The 17611-nt window shown below is 46.7% G+C and overlaps 1 protein-coding gene across 4 annotated transcripts in view; it reads right to left on the minus strand.

The window, feature by feature from the left end:
• PHKA1 (phosphorylase kinase regulatory subunit alpha 1) overlaps nt 1-17611 on the minus strand; it is a 1063236-nt gene that overhangs the window by 248441 nt on the left and 797184 nt on the right. For 3 of the 4 annotated variants that reach the window (XM_078663811.1, XM_078663813.1, XM_078663814.1), the window contains one exon: nt 3337-3375. The exons of the other annotated variant lie outside the window; for it this stretch is intronic. In XM_078663811.1, the coding sequence (XP_078519937.1) occupies nt 3337-3375 (39 nt within the window). The remainder of the gene's footprint in view (nt 1-3336; nt 3376-17611) is intronic. 4 annotated transcript variants of the gene reach the window in all.

Here is a 17611-nt window from a genome sequence, read left to right on the forward strand (position 1 = left end):
CCCGTGGTCCGCAAAGGTGAGACTGCTAGGGTCTGAGTCCTCCACCAGGTTCCGAGGCGGTGGCAAGCTGGCGCCTAGGCAACGACAGAGTCTGGCTGCGCTGTGTTATGGCGTCGGAACCCTGTGCAGAGGGAAGCTGGACCCGCAGCGCCCACAGCAAACCACACACCTCGTCTGCTCCACCGATCCTCACCTTCGCCGGCGAGACGCTAGAGTTCCAGCAACCTCGTGGGTTAGCGTGGGGACAGCACTGTGGTGGCCTCTCGTCCCGTAGGGGCCGCGTTGCGGTGCAGCTTGGCCGTGGCGACGTGTCCTAGCGGGGCAGGCAGTGGGGCCACAGCGAGGGCAGGGGCTCCGTACCTCAATCCCTGGGTCCGGCTGGCAGAGCGTCGGGCGTCGGAAGACCAATCCCGGGTCCCGACTGGACCGCGAAGGAGGTGGGTGGTAGGCCGGCCAGGCCGATCACTTTAGGCCGGGGCTCCGTCTCAGCCCACAGGCCGCAGCAGGCTCCGTCGGTATAACTCGTCCAAGGAGCGTTTCCAGTGGGGGCACGAAGCACCGCTCCACGCCGCTGGCCCCCGGGGGTAATCTGAGCAGGGATCAGGTGGGCTGCAGGCAGGGGAGTACAGGATAAACAGCTAATATTTAGGGCATCGGACGGAGCTAGCAAGCTACACGTCCACCATAGACGGCTTCAGGCCACGCCCCCCCAGCTGACAAATAATCCTTAACAGTGCCCAAAGCAAGTCCTAGTTGGGCCAGGGATAATACAAACAGAAACAATTTAGACAGTTTATTTTGTACTGGGTCAATATGAGGGGTGCCACACCAAGCCACAGGTTGGTCTCAATGGCTGATGCACACTGATTTTGTTGAGGGGCGCCAAGATGACAAGGAAAATCGCTTGCTTTCTTATGCTCTTCCTTTGACTTACTCGATGAGTTTCACTATGAGAAGCTTTGCTGCTGGAACGACTTCAGGTGTTGGAACGGTTCCATCCTTTCAACTTCGATCAATCACGGAGTGGAGTGCTCAGGGGTTTGGAGACCGAGTTTTGCATTATGGTCCGGTATTGCCCTCAAGTTCACCTGGGCACAGTCGTTGCAGGCCTTGGAGTTGTGCTCTGACCCCATCCAGCAAAGGCAGACCTCGTCGGGATCTATGTCAGACACAGCTTGAAATTTGTAATCTTAGAAAGTGACATTTTCCCTTGCACACTTGATTTAAGTGAAAATGTAGTAGTAAAGTGTCTTGTCAAAGACGGAGGAGTAGCTCTGGATCAGCATCGGAAGCGCAGAAAGAAAAGGACATCAGCGTGTCTGGAGGGCACTTGTATGCGGCTTCACCGATCACTTTCAGGGTGGAACAACACTGCAAGAGACGAATATATGACGTTACAACGAATTCCGTTGCAACGCATGCCTTTACCACGCATGCGTTACAACGGAATTCGTTTACCACGCATTACATTTACCACAATTACTAGCGTGGTGACGTCATACGTCGTTAAGAGAAAGCGGAAGTTTATTTTCCGTTTTCTCTTAAACGACGCTGATACCCGACGTGACTTCAGGTGAGTTTCTTTTTTGGGGGGGAGACCCCCCCAAGCCCCCCTTTTTTTTCTTTTTACCTTTACCACATATACCTTTACTACAAACCTCGTAGTAAAGGTATGCGTGGTAAAGGCTTTCGTGTTAACCACGCATGCGTTGTACTGCATGCGTGGTTAACAATTTCGTTGTAAAGGCTTCGTTGTAATGGCCGTTTCCCGTCAGAGACCACCTTCTTCTGTGCATAAGTAGTGCTTGATATGTTGTGAGATCCAGTCTAACACCTGGGGTATATTCAAATGGTGAAAAATCAGCAGTTAGAAGTATGCATTAGAAGATGACTCTGTGGTTAGAGGTGCTAGCAAAAATTGTTTCATAATAGTAAATGATTACGGTATGGGGCCTTTTGTAAGTATCTCAACAACAGATAATAGTCTGTTCAAATTAAGTGATTCCAACTTTATTGATCGATTGAGGGTTCCTGCGGAGTGTTGCCAATCCCCCATTGAATTTAAAGAAAACATAATCCGGTTGTAACGTCCCTCTGGAGGTAAGTAACTGCCGTAAAAAGAAAACAGGTCTTCTTATCCAGTCCTTTATGTTTCTCGAGTGGAAATTCTTGGATGTAGAGCATTTGCCAACATCACTAGACATTCTTTTAATACTGTCCCACTGCATTAAGCGTTCACACACCAAGGAAGGTTAAAGGCACAGCACTGGCTGGGACAGCGCCATCAGGAGGGACCACCGACACATTTGTTTGTTTGGGGTGTCCTACTCTGTAAATAGGGTTATGATTTTCTTTGCTGCAATGCTTGAAAATGTGTAGACATCGGAAAAGACAAACTAGAAAGCTTTGCAGTCTAAAGGAACAAACAGGACCGCCTTCACAATACACATGCTGCCAAAGCTATCACTGCAAAACATTTTCTGGGTAAAACTGTTTCACAAAGATTAATCATCAAAACAACTGTCCACCTGAGAACAGGTTCGAGCTCAGAACTGTCTTACTCGATGTGCATTAAACAAATCTAAGATGCCCATTAGGCAGGGGGCGTATGCCACATCTGCTCCTTAGCCACTGCTGAAAAGGCCCAAACGATGTGGACGGGTTAACATGTTAAGGTTTTGGAATCTGAAGTGAAAATATAGAAATGACTTAGAATGCTGACTGTGACTTCCCAAGCTTGCATACCTATGAAAGGTCAAAAGCTACAGTAGTACGTACACGTTACTTCCCTGGTTCGCAAACTTTCCTGGATGGTAGAGAAATGCCTCCAGCATTCAGACTTTAAAACAAATATAGAGAGCAAATGTTGAAGGGACATAACTTTATTATGCTGTTTGTATCCATTTACGTACTGCCTTCAAGTTAGACTCCTCCACTTTTGGTGTTGCTGTTACAGAAAATATTATGGATCACAAATAAACATCAACCAACGTAAGTAGGCATGTATTAACTTTGGAAGCAGAATTAAACATGATATGTATTGGGAATTAGAGAGCAAAGCGAGTCAGCCCCAATCACACATGCTCAACATGTATCTCGGTGACCAAAGCAAGCCGTGACTTTAGGGGCTCGTCAGCAGTCACCGCAGCAAAGCAGCACTTATCGGTGATTCAGATTAACGAGCTGAGCCGATTAGAACCCAAATGTTAATGCCAGGATTATGTATGTTCCCATCTAGCTTTTCCAGTTTTTTTTAATCACTGCATGCTGTGAAGCTCCCAGGGCAAGCAGACTGCTTGTTATTGGATTAGAAGTAAGTAAAGTAGGGAATGTCACCTGACTCTCAGTACTGAGAGACTTTCTACGCAGGTCCAGCTGAAAAATAAAGAGAGGTCAACAACACATGTATGCATCTAGAGCAGAAAAGTTTATGGGAGGCTTTTTGTGCTAAAAATAACAATAAATATTCCCTGTCTCCAAACCGGTTCTCATCATACTCGTATCAGCCCTTTAAAACGTATGAGCGCGCACACACGCACGCGCTAGGATTGAACTGTGAAACACTCATGATTCTAAAATGGATTGCTAGTCTTGGAGAGAATGCTCTACTTAATAGAAAGGAAGGAAGGACAATCTGCTCTTTCAGGTTCCAACCCCTAGGACAAATAGAAAGGACTGTGCACTCTGCGCGCTTACACAAATAGGGAGCTGGGCATTTCAGGGCCGATTCGCCAAGGCATTTGTGAGAGTGGCACAGCAAGGGTACTGACTACTACACTGACTCCTAAATGTCTTTGTGAATGGGCCTCAAGCTGCACTGGCCATAGACTGACCTTGCAGACCCCCAGACATGGCTGAGATTATGATACCAAGCAGGGCATCACTGTGCTTCATACATTAGTAAATACTTGACCATAAATAACCCAGAGCTTCAGAACGCTGATGCCACAGTACTGGACAGCACAAGGTAGCAACCAAACAACATGCCTGGTATAATAAAAGCTTGTTTTAATTTCTGTGCATGTATGTGGCACAATAAACACGCTGATAGACAGAAAAACAAATGCATTCATTATGGTTTAGAGAAATATCCTTGACACAATACACAAAAAACACAAGAAAAGCATATATCCCTAGGAATATAAATCAATGGGCTCCACTGCATGACCATCTGGCTGGGGTCCTGGAAAAACAATACGGAACCTAAAATGAACGCTCACTGACAAATTCTACTACTCTTAGAGGTCTGTCACGCACGTTACCACGTACTTAAAGAACATCAACCATGTGAAACGGTGGGACCTTAAGCACATCACTTACAAACAGCACGAGCCTGGGTGCCCGCCCAGAAGCAGCTTGGTCACTCTTGGGTGGCCCATCTTCAGTTCCAACCATCTCTATCAGGTTAGATCTAAACTGCATAGCCCTTTTCCTAGCCGTGGGCAAGTTAACAGCTACTGGTACAACAATGTGAGCAAATCTATTAATTTAAGCAATTAACTTTTGGGGTTGTTATAGAGGAGAGGAATGCATACAGGAAAAGGGCATTAATCTAGATTAGCTGCTGTTCATCGGCGCATTACGGGTTTCACAGGCCGAAGACTGCGATGATATGGATGGTGGGTCATCACATTGTTCTAAAGTCTCAGGAACTGTTGTTCAAGCAGATTGTGGATGGTGATGAAATACCAGAACATTATGCATGAGGGAGGGATTCTCTGATAAGATGGTGAGTAGTTTCATTTGTTGTGATGCATGTCATTATAACATTGTATCAGCATACTAATAAACACAGTGCACATTTTAGGAAATGCAGTGTACTCCATAGTATTTTGAATAATACATTAAATCCTGCTAGATTCATAAACTCATTAGGAATGGATGTTGTTACTTAGCCTGTAAGCATCTGTTCTTGGCAGGTAGAGCTGTAGATTCACAAGCTTTGCATACTCCTGCCATCTAGTGTTGGGCCCGGATGTTTGAAAGTTGCTTTTCTTCGAAGAAGTCTTTCGAGTCACAAGGTAGGGTGACTCCTCCTCTCGGAGATAATGTACATTGGCTGCGACTCCAATGTTAGATTATTTCTTTCCGAAACAGGGTGAGAATGGAGTAAGTTTAAGTACAGAGATGTTCATGCATGTGGAATGTAAATAGGAACTGCAACAACCATAGGTGTCCAGGGTGGAGGGAGGGCACATGCGAATCTACAGCTCTACATGCCAAGAACAAATGCTTACAGGATATGTAACAATCCATTTAAGGCACGTGAGTTGTAGATACACATGCTTTGCATATACTGTATAGCTGTACTGTCCCAAAGTAGTGGCTCACCAGTGGGCGTTGCAGCTTTCTGAAAATTCTTAGCACTGCCTGTCCTACATTAGCTTGTTAGGGTGCTAACACATCCATACAAACAAGTTACATACTTCCGGTAATGATATTTCTGTAAGAGACATATATTAGTTATTGATTCCTTACCTTAGAATTACCCCCAGGCGTCAGACTGGATCGGGAGAATTTTCTTCAGCAGTACTCCTCAGTGTAGGTAGGTGGCGCCAGTCGACTCTGCGTTAGTTGACGGCGTCGTGATCACCGGGATGATGTTGCGATATCTACTTAGACGTTGCCCCTGCACGCTGACGTCAGTTCTTTACACGACATTTCACACAGGAAGCGCAGAGCCATGCAAGACACTGACCATTGGTGCACAAAAAACTAGGGGCATGAAAGGGAGTCCCTAACTCTAGAAGTCAGTTCAGAGAACAGGGATGATGGGTGGGGCGGTAAGGAATCTATAACAAATATATGTCTCTTACAGACATAAAATGTTACCGAACGTAAGTAACTTGTTCATCTGAAAGAGACTATTAGTTATGGATTCCTTACCTTAGAACAGATACCCTAGCAATACCAACCCCGGAGGTGGGTCTGCGAACTAAGTTCACACCAGAAAGTCCTGGAGAACAGAACGGCCAAAGAAGCAGTCTCTTCAGACTTGGCTGTCCAGGCAGTAATGCTTAGTAAACGTGTGCAGTGATGCCCACGTGGTTGCCTGGCAGATGTCACTGAGGAGGACTCGACGTCCAAAAGCAGTAGTGGCTGGTGTCGCCCTGGTGGAATGGGCGCGCAGTCCTACCGGAGGCTCCTTTTTTGCCAAGGAGTAGCAGATCTTAATGCAAAGACTGACACACCGAGAGATGGTCAGTTTTTGCACAGCCCGACATTTCTTGGTGCCCACATAGCCAACAAAGAGTTGATCATCCACCCGGAATTGTTTTGTGCGATCCAAATAAAAGCATAGCGCACGCTTTGGATCCAGACGGTGGAGTCTCTCCTTCTCCTTGGAAGGATGCGGGGGCAGGAAGAAGGTGGGCTAAGTGATGGTCTGTCCTACATGGAAAGAGATAACCACTTTGGGAAGAAAAGAAGGTCTAGTTCGGTGGACAACCTTGTCTGGATGAACAGCGGGTTAACCAAGCAATTTCAACCCCTTGTCCTAATACAATTGGGGTCCCGCAAGGCTCAACACTATCCCCAGATCTATTCAACTTATATGTCGAACCTCTTACCGACATTCTTCGGAAATCAACGATATCCTACCACATGTATGCTGACGACACGCAAATATACTTAAAGATCGCCTCCCTTGATGACATAGATCTAATGAATAAGACACTAAAGATGGCTATGCAATGGTTAACGACGAATCATCTGAAATTAAATGCCCAGAAAACAGAATTCATGTTAATTGCACCCCCAAGGAGCCACCCGGAAGTAAAGGAATGGACCAAATTGGTGACTGCGCTTAACTGCACACCAACCCTAGTTAACTCAGCGAAATCATTAGGAATCATATTAGATGAGAACCTCGACATGAAAGCCCACATTAATTCAATGGCGAAAAGTGCCCGCTTCCATCTGAGCTACTTAAGAAAATTAAAACCATTCATCTCAGAGGCAGACTTGAAATTGGCTATACAGTCCCTAGTCATATCCAGGATCGAATATGGTTGCTCTACACTAACTGGTCTACCTAAAACATCTACAGCACCACTAAAAGCCTGTCTCAATGCTGCGGCAAGACTTATCACGGGATCGAGGAAATTTGATCATATATCTCCTCACCTGAAAGCACTAAACTGGCTACCCTTTGAGGCCAGAATACAAATGAAGACAGCATGTATTACTCACAAAGCGGTGCACTATAACACACCAGGATACCTAAGCAAGAAAATAAAGCTATCAGGAGGAAACAGACCAACGAGAAGCGCCAAGGAGCTGCTGCTGAGGCCGGCCTTTTTTCGAAAGAAAAAGACCTATGATCGAGCATTCACTGGAGCTGCCCCCAGAGTTTGGAACTCACTCCCTCCAAGCATTAGGAAGATCCAAATATTGCAACATTCAAACGGGAATTGAAAAGCCATATGATGAGTAAATACTTGGCATAGGGAAGCCGACGGATCGCTGATAAGAACTACTACACCAGCTGAAGAGTGGTCCCTCTTCATGAATACTAACATTGTCAAGGGACTGACACCACTCGCAAGCCTCGGCTGTACCCTGATCGATACCACAATGTGAACCAATTGATGTTTTCATAGCCAAACTATATAACCTCTACCTCACCTTATCTACTGATATGGATCGCGTTATAAGCTAGGCCTTTATCACCTTCTATTACTAATTACTCTTATGTTTTGGAATATACCTATTTGGGCACCCTTATAGCCACAGCCTCTTTCACCTCATATCTGTTGGTTTTTAGAATTGATATTGAGAAGTGATATTTGACTGCCAATATGTAACCTACAGTGATGTTATGTGATGTAATGTGCTGAGATGGCTCAATTCGCTCCTAAGCAATAGAACTCATTGATTCCGGGTTAATCAAGGAATCGCAATAGGTTGTTTTTCATAGCCAAACTATATAACTTCTACCTCACCTTATCAATTGATATTGATTGTGTTATAAGCTAGGCCTTCTCACCTTTTATTACTAATTGCACATGTGTTTGGAATATATTTATTCAGGCATCCCTTATAGCCACAACTTTTTCTACTTTATATCTGTGGTTGTTGGAATTGATATCTGACTGTCAATGTGTAACCTACCGCGATGTAATGTGATGTAGTGTGCTGAGATGGTTAATCCATTCCTAAGCAACAGTACTCAATGAGTCCGGGTTAACCAAGTAATCTCAACCCCTTGTCCTCATGCAATTGGGGTCTTGCAAGGTCCACCTTATCTACTGATATGGATCGTGTTTATGAACTAGGCCTTTCTCACCTTTTATTACTAACTGCACATGTGTTTGAATAGATTTATTTAGGCACCCCTTATAGGCATAGCGCCTTTTACCTTATATCTGTTTGTTTTTAGATTGGATATTGGACTGTCAATGTGTAACCTACCTTGATGTTAAGCGCTCTGATACCCACGGGTCTTGTTCGCGCTATACAAAACTCTATAATAAATAAATAAATAAAAATAAATAAGCAAGGAAAGGAGGTTTAGAAGAAAGAGCCTGAAGCTCACTCACCCTGCGAGCAGAGGTGATGGCTACCAGAACAGCAGGCTTAAAAGTCAAGAGTCTGAGAGGACAATTATGTAGTGGCTCGAAAAGAGTACACATAAGGTAAGTTAAGACCAGATTCAAGTTCCACAAGGGCATTACGAAAGGAATAGGGGGAAAGAGGTGAGTAATGCCCTTAAGAAACCTATTTACACTTGAAACGAGAAGGCGAAGAAAGGCTGAAATGGCCAAAAGATAGCCTTTAAGAGTGCCCAGAGCCCTGCTGGGCTAATGAAAGAAGGAAGGAAGGGGAGAACCTCTGAAAGAGGGGCAGATAGGGGATTCATATGCCTTTGCTGTGCACCATGCCACAAATTTGTTCCATCTACAGGCGTATACCGTTTTAGCCAAGATAACATTACACACTTCTAGATGAAGGTAAAAAGCTGTCAACTGTCGCCGCTCAATCTCCATGCAAGGAGGTGGAGGCTGGACAGGTGCGGGTGGAGGACCGTCCCCTGATGCAACAGAAGATCCTCCCAAAGAGGCAGTCTGATTGGAGATTGATGGCCATGTGCAAGAGCTCGGGATAGCAGACACTCGGTGCCCAATCCGGAGTCACAAGAATGACTTGGGCCCGGTTGCACTTGATCTTCTTCAGCACTCTGAGCAGAAGTGGTATAGGCGTAAAGGCGTATAGAAGACCGCAATTCCACATGCGACAAAAAGCGTCACCGAGCGAGTGCCGCCTTGGAAATTCCAATGCACAGAACTGCTGACATTGTGCGTTCTCTTCGGTGGCAAACACATCTAACCAAGGATCTCCCCACTGCTGAAAGAGACCTTGCACCACCTCTGAGTGAAGGCGCCATTTGTGATCCATCATGCACTGCGGCTGAGTTCGTCCGCCCTGGCGTTCAGGGAACCTGCCAGGTGTTGAACCACCAGGGACATGCCCTCATGTTCCAGCCATGTCCAAAGACGAAGAGCCTCTTGACAAATGGTTCATAACCCAATTCCGCCCTGTTTGTTGTAGTACCATTTGGCGGTGGTGTTGTCTGTGAACACCTGCGCTACTCTTCCCCTGACAGAGGGAAGGAAAACCTTCAGTGCAAGACGAATCACCCGGAGCTCCAGAAGGTTGATGTAAAGCCCAGACTCTGCCGGAGACCAGAGGCCTCAGAGCCCCGCCTCTCCCATGTGGCCGCCCCATCCCAGAAGTGACGCATCTGTCACCACTGTGAACTCTGGTTGGGGAAGGAAGAAGGATTTGCCGTTGACCCAATCCTGGTTCGTTACCCACCACTGCAAATGGTGTGCACTGCCCTCCGAGATCTGGAAGCAATGGGAAAGATTCCCCTGATGCTGTACCCACTGGAACTTCAGGTCCCACTGCAGAGCCTGCATATGCCACCTGGCATGCTCCACCAGCAGGATGCCATTAGGCCCAGCAGCCTCATAGTCATTCTCACCAAAACCCAGGATAGAGGCTGAAACATTGTAATCACAGCCCAAATATCCCCGACATGCTGCTCAGGAGGATAAGCCTGAAACTGCGCTGTCTCCAGAACTGCTTCGATGAAAAGGAGCTTCTGAGATGGAATCGGGTGCAACTTCGGCACGTTGATAATGAACCCAGCGAATGCAGGAGGTCGGCCGTAGGCTGGAGGTGGGAGATGACAACCTGGGGAGAGCTCGCCTTTAACAGCCAGTCGTCGAGATAGGGAAAGACTGGAACCCCTGATCTGCACAGATGAGCTGTGATCACCGCCATCCCTTTCGTGAACACCCGAGAGACGCTGGTAAGGCCAAAGGGGAGCACGGTAAACTGGAAATGCTCATGGCCTACCGTGAACCGTGGGTAACGCCTGTGGGCTGGCAGAACAGGGATGTGGAAATAGGCGTCATGCAAGTCCAACACTACCATCCAGTCTCCAGGGTCGAGGGCAGGCAGAACCTGAGCCACTGTCAACATTTTGAACTTCTCCTTCTGGAGGAATCAGTTGACATCCTGAGGTCTAAGATAGGACGCAGGCCTTTGTCCTTCTTGGGTACCAGGAAGTAGTGGGAGTAGCAACCACAACCTACTTCTGGTAGAGGGGCGCGTTCGATAGCCCTTTGGCCAAAAGGGCTGTAACTTCCTGACGAAAATGGGCCAAATGATCCTCCGACATGCGATGGAATGCTGGTGGCATAGAGGGAGGGATAGTCTTGAAGGTTAGGGAGTCGCCCCTTCGGACTATCTGCAAAACCCACCTGTCTGACGTGATGCTGCACCAGTGGGGAAGGTGATGGGGAATCCTGCCGCCCACTGGCAACTGGTGGCCCTGAAAGGTCGGACTAGGAAGGTTTGGAGGCTGCTGCAGAGGGGGCACTGGTGGACTGGACCACCTGCTGGCACCCAGACCCACGACACTGGGTCTCACGTCCCCAGTTTCTCAGCGGCTGGTTAGCTAGCTCCGGCCTGTGGCCCTGGGTGGAATGTGGCCAGGCAACCCTTCCATATCCACTAAAGGCAGACTGCATGGGGCGAGAAGAAGCTGCGAGGCCCGGGAGTCCCTAAAGCCCGGGAGTCCTTAAAGCGTTCGAGCGGATTGGCCGCCTTGTGGCCAAATAGGTGACGTCCATCAAAGGGCATGTCCAAAAGGGTAGATTGGACATCCCTGGAAAAGCCAGTGGAGCTCAGACAGGTGTAGTGCCTCAGGGCTATTGACGTAGAAATTGTTCTACCGAGCGAGTTGGCGACATCCAGCCCACATCGAATGGCGAACTTCAATGCCTCTCTACCCTCTGCAACTGCATGGGAGAGTGTGACTCAGGCCTCCTTCGAGCACTGTGGCAGCACTTGCGCAACCGTGTCCCACACGGAGTGGGTGTGAAGGCCCAAAAGACATGCAGTGTTCACCAACTGCAGTAATAAACTGGCAGAAGAAAACATCTTCTTTCCAAAATGATCCAGCTTCTTGGATTCCCTATCTGGGGGAGCAGTAGGGAACGTGCCTTTGGACGTTGAGGCTTGAGCCACCATGCTCTCAGGGTTAGGATGTTGAGAGAGGAAAATGGGGTCGCCAGGAGATGGGCGGTGGCGTCGGGTGATCATCCTATCCTCAGGAGTCCCTGTTCTTGGCTTGGACTAAGTGCCCAGAAGGATGTCTATGAGGGCCTCACTGAACGGCAGCAGGGGCTCCGAAGAGGCTGCTGTCGGCTTAAGTACCTCAGTCAGGAGGTTAGTCCTGACTGCCACTGTAGGAAGCTCAAGGCCCAAGGCCTCAGCTGCCCTAAGCAACACCACAGCGTGGGATGCTTCCTCCTCCGTGGCCAGGGTAGGGGGAGAAAGCATACCAAGGTCTGGTGAGGTATCCAGACCACTGGCATCACCCAACTCCTCTCTCCAGTCTGGCTCTTCAAGCTATTCTGCCAAAGGTTCAACAGACCCCTCCCAGTTCGCCTCACCTTCCTCTGGCTGTCACTCAGGGCAATAGGGAACGCCAGGGTAGAACAGTGGTTCAAACGTGCTGGCCGGCGCCTGTACCGGCGTTGGTTGACGCCGGTCCGGCCCCAAGTCGAAGTTAAGGGGGAGGTCGGGGTCAACGTCGGCTGGGGACATAATCGGCGTTGGAGGGTGCGGCGTCATCATCAGTGGAGTCGGTGTCATGAGGTCAACCTGCAATGGGCCAGAGCCGCCGGCATCGAAGGTCTAGAACCCCCAACCGAGCCTGCAGAGTCGGGCTCCCTAAAGATGGAGTGGAGGGCATCTTAAAATGTAAGAAGTTGGGCAGGGGTCTCTCCAGCTACCGGAAAGGGAGGGAAGCTCGGAGCTGACCCAACAGGCTCCGAGGGCGGTGCCAAAGGACGACGACCTTCAGCGTCCTGCGTCGACCGATAAACAGGAAAGAGGTGAAGAGCGCCAGTGCTTCTTCACCTTCTTTTTGTGCTTCGACTTACCCGAAGACTTCGAGAAGGAATGATGGTGGTGACTCCGCGACCATCCTTTCGACCGGGACCTCGAGCGGCGCGGAGGTGACTGCCGGGCCTCCAGAAGCTTTTGGGATCGCTTCCGAAAAGACTTCATATTCATGGCCTGACAGTCGGAGCACGCCTTCGGGTCATGGTCCAGGCACCACAGGCACATAAGGTTTGGGTCCGTAACCGACATCAACTTGTGACAGGAGTCTCAAGATTTGAAACCGGTCCGACAACGTGACATCTCGGTACACCAGGAGTCAAACGACGCGAAAAAGATGTCGACAAAAAGTAAAAAAAGAGTAGAAATTACTAAGGGTACCGCTCTCTCCGGATCTGCGCTGTCTGGTGCAGCAAAAAAACAGAACTGACATCAGCACGCATAGGTGGCGTCTCAGTAGATACTACTACGTCATCCCGGGGATCACGACGCCAACGACTAATGCGGAGTCGACAAATGCCACCAACCGTCGCGCAGGGGTACTGCTGAAGAAAAATTCTTCGGATCCAGTCACGCCTAGGGGTAATTCTAAGATAAGGAATCTATAACTAATAGGCTCTTTCAGATAATAATGTTTGGTAAATGCGTGTAGTGTAAACCATGTAGCTTCTTTACAAATGTCAGCTATAGGAATGTTAACTAAACAAGATAGATGCTCCAATTTTATGAGTAGAATGGGCATTAGGAGGTATAGACAAAGTCCTTCTGTCTTTCATATAGCATGATTGGATACATATAACTATCCATCTAGAAATACCAGATTTTGAAATAGGTTTCCCTTTATGAGGAGAAGCAAAAGCATAAAAAACGGGTTTTGTGAAAATCCTTTGTTTTGTCAATATAATACATTAATGCTCTTTTGACATCTGCTACGCATTCTGGTTGAGGGAAGAAAACAGGTAGCTCAACTGATTGATTAATATGAAAAGCTAACACCACCTTTAGAAGTAATTTTGGGTTAGTACGAAGAACCACCCTAGCTCTATGAATCTGAAAGAATGGTTCTTCTAATATTAGTGCCTGATGTTCACTTACACGTCTTAGTGAGGTTGATAGCAATTAATAAAGCAACCTTCCAAGAGAGAAATTGGAGGGGACAGTTATTTAAAGGTTCAAAAGGTGGACCCATAAGTCTTGTTAGAACAATATTAAGGTTCCATGCAGGTGCAGGTGGAACGTTTGGTGATATCACTCTTTTAAGACCTTCCATTAAAGCTTTGTAATGGTTCTCTGAATAAAGATAAGTGCGGTCTGTTTTGAAGATAGGCAGCCACAGCTGCCAGGTGTAGATGTATAGAGGTTTAGGCAAGGCTGAATGTTGTAGATGAAAGAGATAACAAATAATATTTTGTACAGATGCATCTAGTGGGTCAATTGTTTGGTTATTACAGTATATAACAAACCTTTTCACTTAGCTGCGTAGGACGCTCTATTGGTAGATTTACGTGCTTCTGTACAGGGCCGACAAAGGGCTGCCCCTTTGATAAGTTTTGTGTGCTCCACCACTGCACAAAGAAACTGTCTACCAACATTAGATCTTGTAGTTGACCCTGTGATTGATTCCATTAATGTGCTAAGCAATCCTGTAGATGGCGCACGTTTAATCTTGAATGAGGCACTATGGCAATGCATGACCCTATCATCGCTAGTAGTTGCATGAAAGTTCTGACTATTAGATACTGATTGCTTTGGAATTGTGATAGCAGTGTTTGAAAATTTCGAATCCTGGCTGCATTTAGATAGACGTGACATGTTTGAGTGTTGAGCATAGCTCCTAGATAGGGCTGCAGCTGCGAAGATTGAAAATGGGTTTTTTGGGTAATGACTGTGAATCCCAGCTGATGTAGATGTATGGAAATTTGAGTGTTTTGTTGACATCTGTGGTATGTGTTGGCTTTGATAAGCCAATTTTCTAGATATGTGAAGATATGAATCTGTTGTCTTCTTAGATGAGCTGGTAACATTAAAGCATTTGGTGAATACTCTGGGTGCAGTAGTAACTCCGAATGGGAGTACTTAGACTTGGCAATGCTTTCCTGAATTTACAAATCTGAGATACTTGCGATGTGCTGGGTGAATCGGGATGTGAAAATATGCACCCTTTAAGTCTAGTGCTGACAAAGTTGCCTTGCTGTAAAAATGGAAGCACCTGTTGAAGTGTGACCATATGGAAGTGCTCTGATAGTATGTATAGGTTTAAAGGAAAGAAATCTAAAATTGGCCGTAGAGAACCATCCGTTTTGGGGATTAGGAAGTAAAGGAAGTAAACCCCTTACCCTTGATGTTGTATTGGAACTGATTCTTTAGATCCTTTTGTTAAAAGAGCTTGTACTTACTGTTCGAGCAGTTGTTGATGCGCCAAAGAGAGCCTTTGGGTGAGAGGTGTGATATTGGAAGGATTGCTGGTGAGCTTCAGGCAACGACCATGCTGGATAATATTTAACACCCACTTGTCTGATGTTATTGATTGCCAACCGGGAAGAAACTGTTGTAGACGTCCCCTGACAGGTGTAAGATGATCGGAGGAAATTGCTATGAAGTCTTTGTTTGTTGGATGATGGGGAGGTACGGCACGGTGTGCCTCTACCTTTGGAGTTGTTAACTCTATATCCTCTTCTGGAAAATCTTCTAGAGGGGGAGGATTGAGTTTGGGGCCTGTATGAAGATGTAGAGGCAGTTGTGGATGTAGTTTTTGAACCTCCACTATAGAATGAGCGACAGAAAAAACCTCTATTAGAAGGTGTCTGAAGTGCTCCTATAGACTTATCTACTTCAGTATCCTTTTTAATCTTTTCTAATGTTTCGTCCACTTGTGGTCCGAAAAGATGTTCTTTGTGAAAAGGAGCATTTAATATTGTCTGTTGGACTTCTGGTTTAAAATGCAGTCATGGGTGTCTTCTGAGGAGGATGCTGGTGTTGACTTTTCTGGCGATATCAGCAGCATCTAGGACACACCAGATGGAAGAGTTGAAGATTAATTTTCCCTCCTGCACTAATCTCTTTCCTTTTTTCTTATGCTCCTCTTGGAGGTATTGAATGAATACTTTCCTTTTGGCCTAGTGGGCTCTGAGTTGGTTAGACGCCAGTGATTGGTTGATTGAGCAGCCACTCTTTTGCCTGAGGCATATATTAATTCATTCTTTGCCTGGAGGTGGTGCATCAGCTGATGTTTGTGAATTTGCTCTTTAACAAGCATTATACACTACCAAAGAATCTGGTGTAAACTAACCCCTAATAAAAATTGGGTCAGATGGTGTGGGTTTATACTTTTTTCAACCCTAAGTGTTACGATGCCTGCGCATGCAGGGTCCTTAAAAATATCCTCAACATGTTGCATCATACCATTTAACACTGGGAAAGACTGTGAAGTTTTATGTGTAGCCCCTAATGATTCAAATAGAAAGTCCTCCTCTAAGGCTTTTCTATGTAAAGTGACTCCATGGTATGCAGCTGCCCTGGCTATTAATTCCTGATATGAGGTGGTGTCATCAGGAGGGGAGGGCTTTACAGGATAAAGATTAGGATCTGTGTCACCTGGAGGGTATACATTGTAGTCATGCAATGTGTCTGGTGGCGCTTCATAAGTGTCATTCCCTACATCTGCATCTGGGTCTGTGTGAGGAGAACCCTGAGGTTTGATGTTTAAAGGGTTTCCTGGTGAATAAGATATTAAAGGCACAGGTGAAGATGGTGGTGGAGGGGAATGAGGACTAGTGTGGAAGGGGCTTGTAGCAATGTCTGTTTTCTTCTTTAGAGGAATATTATATCCAGTGCCCTCTAGAAAAGTAATCTTTCTTTTGGAGGATGGTTGTAGCGTAAGTTTTGTTATGATGCGCCCAATCTCTGGAAGAATATGGTTTGTTTCTGTTTTGGATCCAGTCTCTATTGCATTGGTCAAGAATCGGCTTCAGGTGCACTGGAGGAGCAGATTTGTGTTTCGAAGCTGAAATATTTAGTGCCGAATCAGGCTTCTCTTTCTTGTCCTTTGGAACCTAAGGTTTAGGAGCGGAACGTGTGGTATCTCGGCTTGAACTGAAGCCGGAAGGCATTGCTTGTGCTTTCAGTGCCGAGCCAGAGGGCGGGTTGTTTGAAGCAGAATCTCGATGCCTACTGTAGACGAATGGCAGTGGTGGCCCAGAAGCCTTTTGTCTGGAGGAAGCAGACTTTTGTGTCTGGAAAGGTGTTGAGTACTCACGGCACCTTGACGAGCTGGACATCATGGGACAGTTTGATTTCTAATTAGGAAGCAGAGCCTTGAACAGAGAAAGTCTCTTCTTCTTTAGCAGACGAAGCCTCCAAGTCTTCTGGTTCAATATCTTGTTCTCCAAAGATGTTAGAAGGGTCTCTTCAATACTCTGCCTCTGCATTTCCCTACGTCGAGCCAAACAGTCCCGTAAGGTCTTCTTGGATTGAAACGACCGACAAGCATCACAATCCTCTTCTCTATGCTCTGGGGAGAGGCACGGATTACAGACGTTGTGAAGGTCAGTGCACGGATATTTATAATGGCACCAAGGGCAGAATTGAAGCAGAGTCTGTTCCATCAGCGGATTACTCGATGGAGTTGTTGTCGAGTGGAAGATAACTCGAACAGGAAAGTCCCGGAGTCAGCGGTTGGAGTGTTCCAACATGACTTGGGAAAGTTCTCAGATTTTCAAAATGCAAGGTATGGGAAACACATTCAAAACAATAAAGACGAGGGTCAAGTGGATTGTACACCAAAGGGATCTTGAAAACCGGTCCTGAACAGGAAAGCCGATATACACTTCCGAACCCGATGGAGGAAAGAAAACAAACGAACAGTCGAGTCAATGCCCAGGCGCATTATAACGAAGTGGAGGAGTCACCTTACCTTGTGATTCAAAAGACTTCTTCGAAGAAAAACAACTCACAAACATTCTGACCCAAAACTAGATGGCAGGAGTATGCAAAGCATGTGCATCTACAGCGCACATGCCTCAAACCTGATGTTCCCCCTTCTCTCCATCAGAGACCCCCCAAGGAGCAATCTCTTCTTTTCACTGTGGAGATACCATGATGAAACCCTGTGCTGAATGTGTTATATAGAGACAATTTCTTTTAAAACTCACACCCAGTCAGCCAGCCCGTGTTCCGCAGGAGAGGATGCATTCCA

The sequence above is a fragment of the Lissotriton helveticus genome, chromosome 10, assembly GCF_964261635.1.
Source record: "Lissotriton helveticus chromosome 10, aLisHel1.1, whole genome shotgun sequence".
NCBI lineage: Eukaryota > Metazoa > Chordata > Amphibia > Caudata > Salamandridae > Lissotriton > Lissotriton helveticus.